The sequence below is a fragment of the Elgaria multicarinata genome, chromosome 4 (genome assembly GCF_023053635.1).
Source record: "Elgaria multicarinata webbii isolate HBS135686 ecotype San Diego chromosome 4, rElgMul1.1.pri, whole genome shotgun sequence".
Classification (NCBI taxonomy): domain Eukaryota; kingdom Metazoa; phylum Chordata; class Lepidosauria; order Squamata; family Anguidae; genus Elgaria; species Elgaria multicarinata.
In genome coordinates, this window is record NC_086174.1 from 40,500,834 (window position 1) to 40,514,759 (window position 13,926).

The 13,926-nt window shown below is 49.8% G+C and overlaps 1 protein-coding gene across 1 annotated transcript; it reads right to left on the reverse strand.

The window, feature by feature from the left end:
• Nucleotides 1–8,583: 8,583 nt before the first annotated feature.
• Nucleotides 8,584–12,354, reverse strand: LOC134398327 (carbohydrate sulfotransferase 9-like). Its single transcript, XM_063125606.1, has 2 exons — nucleotides 12,256–12,354; nucleotides 8,584–9,447 (listed from the first exon to the last, which is right to left on the reverse strand). The coding sequence occupies exons 1-2, from the start codon at nucleotides 12,308–12,310 to the stop codon at nucleotides 8,633–8,635; spliced, it is 870 nt and encodes a 289-aa protein (XP_062981676.1). The 5' UTR covers nucleotides 12,311–12,354; the 3' UTR covers nucleotides 8,584–8,632.
• Nucleotides 12,355–13,926: the final 1,572 nt, after the last annotated feature.

A 13,926-nucleotide genomic window follows, 5' to 3' on the forward strand; every position in this document is an offset into this window, starting at 1 on the left:
GGTTGGCGGGCCCAGAAAAGCTGGTACCTTGCACAAGTAAGCCATAGATCTGTGGGGGAGTCAGTCCCAGCAGATCCAGCTACCTCACAAGGATGGCTCCCAGGCAGGCGGGCAGGCGCCTCCACTGTAGTGGCTGTGCTCAACTCGGCGGGCGCACTACAAGACGAGTTGAAGTGAGAGCTCACTTCTCAGGAAACGTAGTGGCTGTGCTACGGGAGATCGGTGGACTGCTGGAGCTTAGCTTTTTCTCTGAGGGGAAGTCCATGAGTTGAAGTGACAGCTTGCTTCTCAAAGACAGGGTTACAGCGGAAGAGGGGTGGGACGAGACCGGGGAGACAAGCTCGACCAGTGACTACTACTAATCCCCACATCCTGGAGGACCACAGCATCCCACACAAAGTGGCTGTGGTGAAGTCAATGGCTGTCATGAGTCGAAGTGAGTGCTGACTTCTCAGGAGGAAACTTAAACTGTCCCTAGTATGCACTAAGTGGCTGTGCTATGGGAGTTCGGTGGACTGTTGGAGTACCAGCCGCAATTGGGGAAGTGAATGAGTTTCAGTGAAAGGTTGCTTCTCAAAATCAGCACACAGATCAAGGACTCCATTTGATCCCCGAGCTATCTAAAGGGTGACCCGTGGACTGCTGGAGTTTTCCTCCGGTTCCCGGTGGCTGGGATGGGTCTCGGCTTCTCAAAGCCATGGCACTGCTGCATATGCAGTGCAGCTTCTCGAAAGAGAGCTGTCCCACGGAAAAACGGTGCATTACTGGAGCTTAGCTTTTTCTCAAAGGGGAAGTCAATGAGTTGAAGTGAAAGGTTGCTTCGGAAGTCTATGGCTTTCATGAGTTTCAGTGACAGCTTGCTTCTCAAAGAGGGCGTTACAGCGGAAGAGGGGTGGGACGAGACCAGGGAGAGGAGCTCGACCAGCTGCTGCGACTAATCCTCACCCACATCCTGGAGGACCACAGCATCCGCAGTAGTGGCTGTGGTGAAGTCAATGGCTGTCATGAGTTGAAGTGAGTGCTCACTTCTCAGGAGGAAACTTAAACTGTCCCTATGCACTAAGTGGCTGTGCTATGGGAGTTCGGTGGACTACTGGAGTACCAGCCGCAATTGGGGAAGTGAATGAGTTTCAGTGAAAGGTTGCTTCTCAAAATCAGCACACTGATCGGGTCACCCAGAGGTCCACAGCCTCTACGTAGTGGCTGTGCTGAAGTCAATGACTTCCATGAGTTTAAGTGAAAGGTTGCTTCTCAAAGGCGAGGACTTGCCTGTTTCATTTTCGCAGCGAGACAGGCAGCTGCAGTAACACTCACAACCACACACACAAGGACAGCTTTTGCACAGAGGCTCATGAGTTCAAGTGACAGCTTACTTCTCAAAACCATACTTCGGGATCAGGGAGTACGTCTTCCACTCCCAGGGCACTCCAAAGGGCGACCCGTGGACTGCTGGACTTTACCTCCCTCAGTTGGGGAAGTGAATGATGAGTTTAAGTGAAAGCTTGCTTCTCAAAGACGGGTTACAGCAGAAGGGGAAGAGGAAGAGGATGAGACTGAGGAGAGAGAGGTTGCTTCGGAAGTCTATGGCTTTCATGAGTTTCATGAGTTGAAGTGAGTGCTCACTTCTCAGGAAAATTAAACTGTCCGTACACACTAAGTGGCTGTTCTATGGGCGATCGGTCGACTGCTGGAGTACCTCCCACACATAGGGGAAGTCCATGAGTCGAAGTGAAAGCTCACTTCTCAGATAACTTGAATTGCGAGACTGGGGAGAGACGCTCGGCCAGCTGCTGCAACTAATCCTCCTCACCCACATCCTGGTGGAACAAAGCATCCACCGAGAAGTGGCTGTGGTGAAGTCAATGGCTGTCATGAGTCGAAGTGAAAGCTCACTTCTCAGGAGGAAACTTAAACTGTCCCTATGCACTAAGTGGCTGTGATATGGGCGTTCGGTGGACTGTTGGAGTACCAGCCGCAATTGGGGAAGTCCATGAGTTGAAGTGAGTGCTCACTTCTCAGGAAAATTAAACTGTCCGTACACACAAAGTGGCTGTGGTATGGGCGATCGGTGGACACCTGGAGTACCACCCGCACATAGGGGAAGTCCATGAGTTGAAGTGACAGCTTGCTTCTCAGGAGGAAACTTAAACTGTCCCTACGCACTAAGTGGCTGTGCTATGGGCGATCGGTCGACTACTGGAGTACCACCCGCACATAGGGGAAGTCCATGAGTTGAAGTGACAGCTTGCTTCTCAAAGACAGGGTTACAGCGGAAGAGGGGTGGGACGAGACCGGGGAGAGAAGCTCGACCAGCGACTGTTACTTATCCCCACATCCTGGAGGACCACAGCATCCACAGTAGTGGCTGTGGTGAAGTCAATGGCTGTCATGAGTTGAAGTGAGTGCTCACTTCTCAGGAGGAAACTTAAACTGTCCCTGTGCAGTCAGTGGTTGGGGAGAGAGGCACGGCCAGCTGTGCCTCCACCGTAGGGGCTGTGCTCAAGTGTCTGAACTTGAAGTCGAAGTGAGAGCTCAAAATTGCTCCATATGAGACTGGGGAGAGAAGCTCGACCAGCGACTGCTACTTATCCCCACATCCTGGAGGACCACAGCATCCGCAGTAGTGGCTGTGGTGAAGTCAATGGCTGTCATGAGTTGAAGTGAGTGCTCACTTCTCAGGAGGAAACTTAAACTGTCCCTGTGCAGTCAGTGGTTGGGGAGAGAGGCACGGCCAGCTGTGCCTCCACCGTAGGGGCTGTGCTCAAGTGTCTGAACTTGAAGTCGAAGTGAGAGCTCAAAATTGCTCCATATGAGACTGGGGAGAGAAGCTCGACCAGCGACTGCTACTTATCCCCACATCCTGGAGGACCACAGCATCCGCAGTAGTGGCTGTGGTGAAGTCAATGGCTGTCATGAGTTGAAGTGAGTGCTCACTTCTCAGGAGGAAACTTAAACTGTCCCTATGCACTAAGTGGCTGTGCTATGGGCGTTCGGTGGACTGTTGGAGTACCAGCCGCAATTGGGGAAGTGAATGAGTTTCAGTGAAAGGTTGCTTCTCAAAATCAGCACACAGATCAAGGACTCCATTTGATCCCCGAGCTATCTAAAGGGCGACCCGTGGACTGCTGGAGTGTAACCTCCCTCACCCTCAATTGGGGAAGTGAATGAGTTTCAGTGAAAGGTTGCTTCTCAAAATCAGCACACTGATGGAGTCACCCAGAGGTCCACAGCCTCTATGTAGTGGCTGTGCTGAAGTCAATGACTTCCATGAGTTCAAGTGAAAGGTTGCTTCTCAAAGGCGAGGACTCGCCTGTTTGCTTCTCAAAAAACCATACTTCTGGATCAGGGAGTACGTCTTCCACTCCCAGGGCACTCCAAAGGGCGACCCGTGGACTGCTGGAGAGAGGCAGCCTGGCTAGTGGTGGTGGTGGTGCCAGGCATTGCCTTGCCCCCTGCTTGCACCTCACCTAAACGTGCAGTCAATCATGGACAAACGGTTGTAAACCGCCCAGAGAGCTTTGGCTGTGGGGCGGTATATAAATGTAATTAATTAAATAAATAAATAAATAAATAAATAAATAAATGGAGTCTTTTGGAACTGGGTGGAAAACTATCCGGATGAGTTGACTAAGCTGTACCGGACGCCACAGAAATGAAATGAACTCAAGTGCGGTGCTTTGCCCTCACAGTCAGTCACACACACGCACGGTGACAAACTCTGCCTAGTGCCTACAGAGAAAAAACCAGCCTGCCTGAACTGTAGTGTGCCTGCCAACCCAAGGAGGGGTGGAATTAAAGGGAGCCTGCCTGTCACTCCCACGAGGGCTTGAGGGTGGGGTATCCCAGCAGGGGGAGATTGCCCTTCAGAAAGACCAGCTGCTCCACCAAGTCCGGCTCCAAGCGAGAGCGGTGAGGGGTCACTATGTCGCCCGCCATAGAGAACACCCTCTCGCTTGGAACACTGGTGGGTGGGCAGCTGAGTCGATCCATGGCCACCCGCGCCAGGTCCGGCCAAATCTGAAAACGGGATGACCAGTAGGCCAGGGGGTCCATGGAGGAGTCCTCGATGGGCTCTGACAGGTAACGCTGCACGGTGGTTGCAGCGTCATCCTGGCTGGTGGCTGGGGAGGGTCTCTGCCCAAACACGGTGTGCAGAGCCTCTTCCCAATACCCCTCGCCTGTGCTGCTGCTGGGAGGGATGCAGGTGAGGCTGCTGCTGGTGCTGCTGGTGCTGCTGCGGGGAGGGGTGGCCTGCTCCTCTGCCTCACTCTGCCCCACCCTCTTGGCCCATGCCGCCCGCACTTCGCCCACCAGCGTTTCCACCCAGTGCTGCCTGCTATTTGGCCCACAAAGCCCATCCTTCACACGAGGGTCGCACATGGCTGCCAACATGTGGACCCTGTCGGTTTGGATGGGCTCCAGCCTCCGCGTCACGCCGTCCCTCAGCCTAGTCACCGCTTCGCGGACCTCGGGCTCGAAGCGCCTGCCGGTGACGGGATCCCTGTACTCCAGAAAGTCGCCCATCTGTTTCTGGAGATGCCTGCATACAGGGATCACCTGGCTGAGGAGGGCAGAGCTTTTGCTCAGGGTCTCGGTGGCGTTCAGGAACGGCTTGAGGACCGCCACCAGCTGGGACATGGCGTCCCACTGCTGCTTGCCCAGGTGGTGGACGCCCATGTCCCTGACCCTGAACAAGTCGTGGATGGCACGCTGTTGCTCCACCATCCGCTCCAGCATCAGGTAGGTGGAGTTCCAGCGTGTCACCACATCCTGCACTAGCCTGTGCTGCGGGAGATTCAACTCCTCCTGCTTCTCCCGCAGCAAGCGACTGCCCTTGACGCTGTGGTGGAAATGGCCTGCCACCTTTCTGCAGCTCTCCAGGAGGTTACGGATCCCGGACAGGGGACCGAGGTTGGGCTTGCTGCTGCCCATCCCAAGGCCATCCCTCACCACCAGGTTCAAGACGTGCGCGATGCAGCGGACGCCCTCGAATCCGCCGTCGCGCACCGCCTTCACCATGTTGGCTCCCCCGTCCGTGACCATGTAACCGCGGGTGACCTTCTGCCCAGCTAGCCACCCATCCACCATGCGGTTCATGGCCTCCGTAATCTCCCCTGCCGTGTGGGACTGGTCCATCACTTGCGTGTGGAGGAGGGCCCAGCAGTAGCCCTCCTTGCCAGTCCCTGTAGTGCTGGATCCTTCCTGCCCCACGGCTGCCCACCAGTGTGCCGTCAGGGACAGGTAAGCGTGCACTCCGCCCTCGCTGGACCAAATGTCCGAGGTGAAGTGCACCATCCGTGCCTCTGCCTGGCACAGACGACCCAGCACTAACTCCCTGCAGGAACGGTACAGGGAAGGCACCACCCGCCTGCTCAGGGTGGTGCGACACGGCAGCTTGTAGTATGGCACCACAAGCGCCATCAGCCTCTTGAAGCCTGCGTTGTCGACGAGGCTGAATGGCTGGTCGTCCAACGCCACCATCTCACCGATTGACGTGGTGATCTGGGAGGGCGTTGGAAAACGCCATCTTGTGGTTCCATACTTCCCCCACCCCATTTCCGGCAGGGTTGCCTGCCTAACCCTTGTGGGGATGGGAGATGGAGAGCTGAGACTGGAAGTGCCAGCAGCAGCAGCAGCAGCAGCAGCAGCAGCAGCCGCCGCCTTCGGCTTTCCCCTGGAACCAGTCGCCTTGCCCGCCTCTTTCCCCAGCAAGACCGACTGGTGCTGCCTCTTAAGATGCATCTTCATGCTGCTGGTTCCATAATGCCCTGTCGATGAACCCCTGCTTAGGCTGAGTTTGCAGTGGCGACAGACAGCAAAGCGGGGATCCGCTCCCAACTCAAAGTGGTCCCACACGATGCTTGTCTTTCGTTTCCGTGGTGACACCACCAATTGCCCGCCTGAGCTCTCTGGTGTTGCCACAGAAACAGGGGTGTGGGATGAGACTGGGGAGAGAGCCTCGGCCTGCTGCTGCTCCTCCTCAGCCCCCACATCCTGGAGGCCCACCGCCTCCTCCTCCTCCTCCCCCCCCTCCACTGTGCTGAGGACCTCGTCTAGGTCCATCATCGGGCTCGTGGGCTGAAAGGAGAATGAAGGAGTTGGGGATACTCCTCCTCCTCTAATGGCACTGCTGCCACGTGCCTCTTGCAAACGGGCACTTTTCCCATTCCCACCCTCAAAAAGAGAACGCCGGGCACAAGTTGCAGAAGAGAGTGGCTCTGCCTGCTGCTTGTCCTGCTTCTGTTTTGGAGCAGTCAGCCAAGGAGTTGCCCGTTTGAGTTTCACAGGAGGAGAGGAAGCCTGCTTACTGCTGGCAGACTGAGCCTTGCTGCTTTCAGCACGCCTGCTTCCTCTTTTCATGATGACTAACAAAATATTAATACTACTAATACTATGTATAAGGTACTACTAAGAATATGTATAAGAAGATATAATATGTTTAAATGTAGGGAAATGGGACAAGAACAATAAAATATACTACTACTAATATGTATGAGAATATACTAATATATATATATATATCTACTACTAAGAATATCTACAAGAATATAATAATATGTTTAAGAATATTACTAATAAATGTAGGGAAATGGGACAAGAAATGGGACAACCACTACTATAACAAGAACAAAATATGAATACTACTACTACTAATATGTATGAGAATGTATACTAATAGACTACTAAGACTATGTCAAAGAATATAATATAATATGTTTAAGAATAGGGAAATGGTGTGCGTATGCTTTCCCCAAAATGCTCAATCTGTGGCTGCCTGTTGAACTTGACAAAAGCAGCCCACTCCGTCGAAGTTACACAGAGAAGAAAAAGAGAATCCAATTTTTTTGGTATATTTGGTATATAGAAGATAGAAGGAAACACAATCAGGATTTAAGAGAGGGGAGGGGGGAAAAGAACCAACCACTACTATAATATGTATGAGAATGTATACTAATAGACTACTAAGACTATGTCAAAGAATATAATAATAATATGTTTAAGAATAGGGAAATGGTGTGCGTATGCTTTCCCCAAAATGCTCAATCTGTGGCTGCCTGTTGAACTTGACAAAAGCAGCCCACTCCGTCGAAGTTACACAGAGAAGAAAAAGAGAATCCAATTTTTTTGGTATATTTGGTATATAGAAGATAGAAGGAAACACAATCAGGATTTAAGAGAGGGGAGGGGGGAAAAGAACCAACCACTACTATAAGAAGAACAAAATATGAATACTAATATAATATGTATGAGAATATATACTAATGGACTATGTGAAAGAATATAATAAAATATGTTTAAGAATATAAATGTAGGGAAATGGGACAAAAACTGTGTGTATGCTTTCAAAAGAAAGCTTTCACAAAAGCAGAACAGTCAGGCTTTAATACAGGGAAGGGGGGGGCAACCAACCCAACCACACACTCCAAAATTCAAAAATAAAGTTTATATTAAATCAAAGTAAGGGGAAAACACAGGGCAAACTAAGCTACAAGTCAGAAAGAAGCAAACAAACACACACACGCGCCAAACTAAACCTATATTAAATTAATCTATCTCCAAAGCAGGAGCACTAGCTAAGTAAGTGTTCCCTCCACGAACGCCAACCCACAAAGAGACACAAAACAGAAAGTTCTCAGGGTGGGTCTGCCTTAGTCCCCCCTCCAACGCTGGGATTGGAGGAGGATGCTTTCTGAGGAGATCAATTCTCATCAGGATTGGGAGTTGAATGTGCCTGTCATCGCTTCCAAAAAAATAAAAAAAAAAAAATAAAAAAAACCCAAACCCCGATTTTTAAAAAAATATTGCACGTGAACCACAGCACGCAGAAAGTTGAGAGTGGTCTCAAAATGACCCCCATCCACGACTCTCTGTGCACAAGAATTTTCAGAACGATAGCTTAAACCCCCCCCCAGTTATCCCCGATTCTTTCCCTCAATGCAATCCTATGGGCGAAAAGCCGAAACGGAGCCCCGCGGTTGACCCGATTTTTAAAAAAATATTGCACGTGAACCACAGCACGCAGAAAGTTGAGAGTGGTCTCAAAATGACCCCCATCCACGACTCTCTGTGCACAAGAATTTTCAGAACGATAGCTTAAACCCCCCCCCAGTTATCCCCGATTCTTTCCCTCAATGCAATCCTATGGGCGAAAAGCCGAAACGCAGTTTGAGCCCCGCGGTTGACCCGATTTTTAAAAAAATATTGCACGTGAACCACAGCACGCAGAGAGGTGAGAGTGGTCTCAAAATGACCCCCATCCACGACTCTCTGTGCACAAGAATTTCCAGAACGATAGCTTCAAAAACAACGTAGTTATGCGCGATTATTTGCCGCAATGCAATCCTATGGCGAAATGTTTTCAAGATGGCGACCGGAGCGCTCCGCCTGAACTCGGAGCTCCTAAAATGGTCGCTTCTCTTCGCCTTGCTTCTAGGGGGTCCGCGGTCCGCTCCTACTCCGCCTCTGGGTAAGGCGGAGCAGGCCAATCCGCTACTGCTTCTACGCTCCTAATCGGAGCGGAGCACATCCCTACAACATAGCTCGTCACTGTGTATAAAATAGTGATTTTCAGCAGACCAGATTAGTTCGGCTGCATTCCCCTAAAGCTCCATTCTCCCACCCAAGGTAAACCTTAACTGCTTCCAGGAATGCATGTGTGCTCCCAGAGAAAGCTGCCGGGAAAGTGAAATGCAGCAAAGTCAGACCGAAAGAAATGGCAGAGCTCTTTCTTCTCCATGAGGGTGAGTTTGCTGAGCATCTTCTCTTCTAACCAGCTATAAGTCCACTGGACTTTGCAGTCTATGAATTCAGGAATCTGGAAGTGCTCAGGAAGCCCAGTACGGAGCATTAAGTGGTGCACTTCGTTCCCAAGGAACCCAAACATCATTATATAATCATATTGGACAAGGCATGGATGGCACAAGTTGACTAAAGGTGCCCATTCAATGCTGTCATTCCTGGATCCACTGTACAAGATGTACTGAATGAACTCATGGAAGGTTAGTCTGCTGGTCAGGTCATGCATGAAAGCAGAGAGAAGTCTTTGGAAAGGCTCCCTGATGAAAATCACTTTGGTGTAGGACTTCAGCATGGCCTCCATGGATGTCAAGTTATACTCACTCAGTGCCTTTTGGTTACCAAACTGCTGGTGATAGGGGATTGGCATCAGCAGCGTACCATTTTCTTCCTCCACCAGCATCTCCAAGAGCTCTTCCCAGTCTTCCACCCCTGTGGCTGGTAGTTTGCAATACAGGAAATGCAGTTTGTGATTCACTGCAATGGAAGACAACACCTGAGAAGCTTCCTGCTGGGTCGGAGGAAGCATGACGATTTTACGATTTTTGTGGCAGAAGGACCTCAACTTTTTTTTCCTGACCTGTTGAATGTGCAGGAGAGTGTCAAACGTTAGCGATGAATCTACTTGCCTGTCTTCAATGATCAGATCACCTGGAAAAGATGATAGGAAGAGGGGAGTTTATCTAATGTGAGCAAATGGCTTTGGGATGAAATTATTCATTGTAGTTTAGCCTTCCCCAACCTAGTGCCATGTTTTGGACTACAACTGTTACCAAAAATCTGACATCGCAGGATGAAATATAGGCTGAGACTCAAAATGCTTAAAATCCTTTTAGAACACCTTTATCTTATATAAGAATACAGCAGTGTAAGGCTTATTGCTTGAGATCCACCAGACCAATTTTGCTCATTTTTATTTTAAAGTGAAGCTTGAACAGCATAGAGGTGCAGAAAATGTTGAAACTCCAAAAAGGGTTCAAAGCTCAGGCTTTAATAGCAATTCACTTTCTCTGTTTCAAACAGGCAGGGCGACCCTGCTCAGCCAATCAGTGTGATGTGAAGGCAGCCAGTTACACGGTTAGTCTGTCACTGCCACAAGGGAGGGGGAAGGAGACAGAGAGGTGACCAATCGGGGTGTACAAGGGAGGGGGAGGGGCTGCACTGCATGCAAATTTCAGAGGGGGAGTCACTATGCATGAGCCTCATTGGCATTATTCATGAGCCCCTCTGTGGTGAGCGGGGACAAAACAAAGTGAAAGGAACAAGGCTACTCGCATCCAGGGCAACATGGGATTTACACTACTTTATGTAGAATGGAACTAAATCCAACTGTCTCATTCTTTCTTTAGTCACCAAGGGCGGATCCACACTTAACCTTTGGGACGCCCTGACGGCGATTTTGGGCATCCCAAAATTGATGTTGGGAACCCTACCTTTTGCGTTTCAAAAAGAGGCGGAGGCGGAGGAGGAGGAGGAGGAGGAGGAGGAGGAGGCCCTCGCAGGGACGGGATTCAGAGTTGCTGCGCCCGGCGCCTTCGCCGGGCAATCAGCTGCCGCCCCCATACCCGCCGGTCTCCTTCTGCTGGCGAAAGAGTCACCCGGGGCCCACCCGGGTCAGAGAGCATCGTGGAAGAAGCCCCCGCTGGCTTCCGACGAGCTCTATGACCCGGGCGGAAGCTGGCGGGGGCTTCTTCCGCGATGCTCTCCGACCCGGGTGGGCCCCAGGTGACTCTTTCGCCGGCAGAAGGAGGCCGGCGGGTACGGGGCTGCAGCTGATTGCCCGGCGAAGGCGCCGGGCGCAGCAACTCTGAGTCCCGTCCCCGCGAGGGCCGCCTCCTCCTCCTCCGCCGCCGCCTCTTTTTGAAACGCAAAAGGTAGGGTTCCCAACATCGATTTTGGGACGCCCAAAATCGCCGTCAGGGCATCCCAAAGGTTAAGTGTGGATCCGCCCCAAGTTGGAGCAACCAACCAATCTGTCAGGGATGCTTTAGGGTGGATTCCTGCATTGAGCAGGGGGTTGGACTCAATGGCCTATAGGCCCCTTCCAACTCTACTATTCTATGATTCTGAGAGGCCAGCATTAATCGATGCTCAGAAGCAAGGGGGTCATGCTGTGCACTGGCTGCATCTTGGAGTTGATTTCCCTTCAAGGCCCAATTGGTGCTTTATATACTTTCCCCCATCATTTGTCTTCAGTTAGAGAAGTTCTCATCCCTTGAGTATGGGCCTTGTCCTTGTCAACTTAACTTTAATGAGATTGTTCTTAACTTTCTTCCACTTAAGCACATCTTTTGCGGTTGCTGCTTCTTGTCTAAAATCAGCCAATGATTAAGTATAAAAAGCAACAATATCTATTTAAAACAATTATTCTTGGGTCAATTAAAAACTCAACATATGCTGTTAAATGCTATTAAATGCCTGGGAGAAGAGAAAAGTCTTGAACTGGCGCCGAAAAGATAACAATGTTGGTGCCAGGCGAGCTTCTTCAGGGACATCATTGCATAATTGAGGGGCCACCACTTAAAAGACCCTCTCCCTGGTTGCCATTCTCGAAGCTTCCCTCGGGGTAGGCACCTGGAGCTTAGATGTTGAATGCATATAAAAAATGGGGGGGGGGAGGAGGAGAGGAAAGGGGCCCATTCCTCCCCCTTTGTATTGTTATTACCTCTATCTGTGCAGCTGCGCAGATACAGATAGTAAAAATAAAAAAGAGGGGAAGGAACAGGCAGCCAGAGGGAGGTCAGAGAGAGGAGAGGTGGTTTGGGTGCCCGGCGTCCCTCTCCTCGGCCTCCTCTGGCTGCCCCTGGCTGCCTTGTTCCTGTCCCCTCATTCCTTTCCCTCTCAGCGCCATGGGAAACTTTTGACTTGTGTTCCTTCCCGTGTAGATGCTGGGAAGGAATGCAAATACAGGAGCCAGGTGCCTTGTGGCACCAAAGCACCGCCGTCAAGATGGGAGCCAGGTGAAGGGCCTTTCCACCCAGTACAAAGCAACAAACTTCAACTTTTTCAACAGTACCTCTCTTTCTTCAGCAGTGCCTGGGAATTATTGTTCCATGATGGGAAGGTGGTTGGGTTTGTTTCAACAGAATCTTTCATACTTTGCAATACTGACCACAATACGCTACGATTCCCAAGGTTATTTGGGGGAAACGATGACAGCTAAAATGGCATGTGATTAATATAAATGTGTAGTGTTCTTTCCCCACCAAAGTTAGCCAGGGGTGGGCATTTATGATCCCCACTGGGTCCCACAGCTTCAGTGTTACTGCAGCAAAGGTTGTAGGGATGAGAAAAAAACACCTTTGTCAAAATATTCCATTTGAATAATAATTAACGATCCCCCATTGTGTTTGATCATTCCGTTAAAATGCACATGCCTGGCCACAGAATGAGAATACAACACTGAGCTAAGTCAGGTCAGAATCACTGTATAGTCCGTGGGGGGAGGGGATATCCTACCTTGGCCCTGGGGTGTGGGTCTCAGGAGAAGATAGCTCCACCATAGCAAGAACATCAAGCCCAGGGAAGCTAAGATGAGGACTCGAGAGAAGAAGTGCATGGTCTCATCGGTCCATTAGTTCAATTAATGGAAGCAGATCAAGTAACCTGAAGCACTGTCAACAAAAGTACCCTTGGATGTTTACTCTGAGAAGAAGTAATTGGGAGGGTAAGGTTAAAGTACTGTTTGTAGAGGCATAGGCTCTGCTTGCTAAACCGACACAGTCAGAGAACCTCATACAAACCAGAGAGCCAAACCGAAGCAACATTTCCCACAGGATTCCAGAGGATCGATAATGTCAGCAGTACCCAGAACCAGCTGCAGCATCATTCTACTTTGGGGTGATGGTGTACCTATGAAAAACGGTCAAGGCTGCCATCTTGATTACTGAACTGTTTATAATCTTAATACATAGCTTTGATACATGGCAATGTCTTATCTGGGTCTAACTGCCCAGACTATTAATCTTAGAGAGAATTAGTGAGGGAAATATACAGTAATATCGGCTGGAGCTGTACTTCTGCTATTATTGACTCATTTTTATTATATGTCTGGGCTCTTGGGAAATAGTATTAAGACATGAAATACAAGCCACTAGTGTTGTTTGCTGAAAAAATAACACTTTCCATCTATCTATCTATCTATCTATCTATCTATCTATCTATCTATCTCCTAATACAGTCAGTCATGACAGTCACAATACTTCAACTTAACACATAATAGAATATCTATAGTTGCTAAATCACTGGGCCAGAACTTATTCCAGTAATTGATAAATGGTACCCAATATTTAAGGAAAGTCTGGATCGAGTTCATTATTTCCTCCTATAGTAACATTTAATACATCACCGTGGTAGTCCAAGGCCCGATCTACACCAAGCAGGATATAACACTTTAAAAACGTTATATATGTAATGTGTCCTGGGCCTGAACAGTTGTTATAACCATTATGAACCGTTATAAACAGTAGTGCAGATCCTGCCCCTATCCACATTCTCCACACCTTGCATAATTTTGTACACCTCTATCATGTCTCCGCTTAGCTTCCTTTTTCCCAAGCGAAACAATTCCAGCCGTTGTAACCTTATAGGGGAGATGCTTCAGCCCTTGATCATTTTAGTTGCCCTTTTCTCCACTTTTTCCAACTCATGGATACTTCCAGTATCTGAGGCAATAAGCCTATATGCACCAGTTGCTGGGGAACATGGTTGGGGGTGTGTGCTGTTACACCGTGTCCTGCTTTGTTGGTCCCTGGTCAACAGCTGGTTGGCCACTGGGTAAACAGAGTGCTGGACTAGATAGACCCTCGGTCTGATCCAGCATGGCTCTTCCTATGTTCTTATGAGGATCCGTGCATTGGAACCACGTGTTTATGCTGTGGAAGTGTCCATGAGTGGCAGGCCCATGATTTTTACAGTTCAGTCCATGGAGTCTGATGTGCTCTGTCATATGACTGTGGCCACTTCAAATCCCCTTCAGCCACACAGTGTCCTTGAGCCATTACCATATTGCAGCCTGGCCAACCTCACAGGGGTGTTGTGAGGATAAAATGGGAAGGAACCAAGAATAAGAACATAAGAAGAGCCCTGCTGGATCAGACCAAGGGTCCATCTAGTCCAGCACTCTGTTCA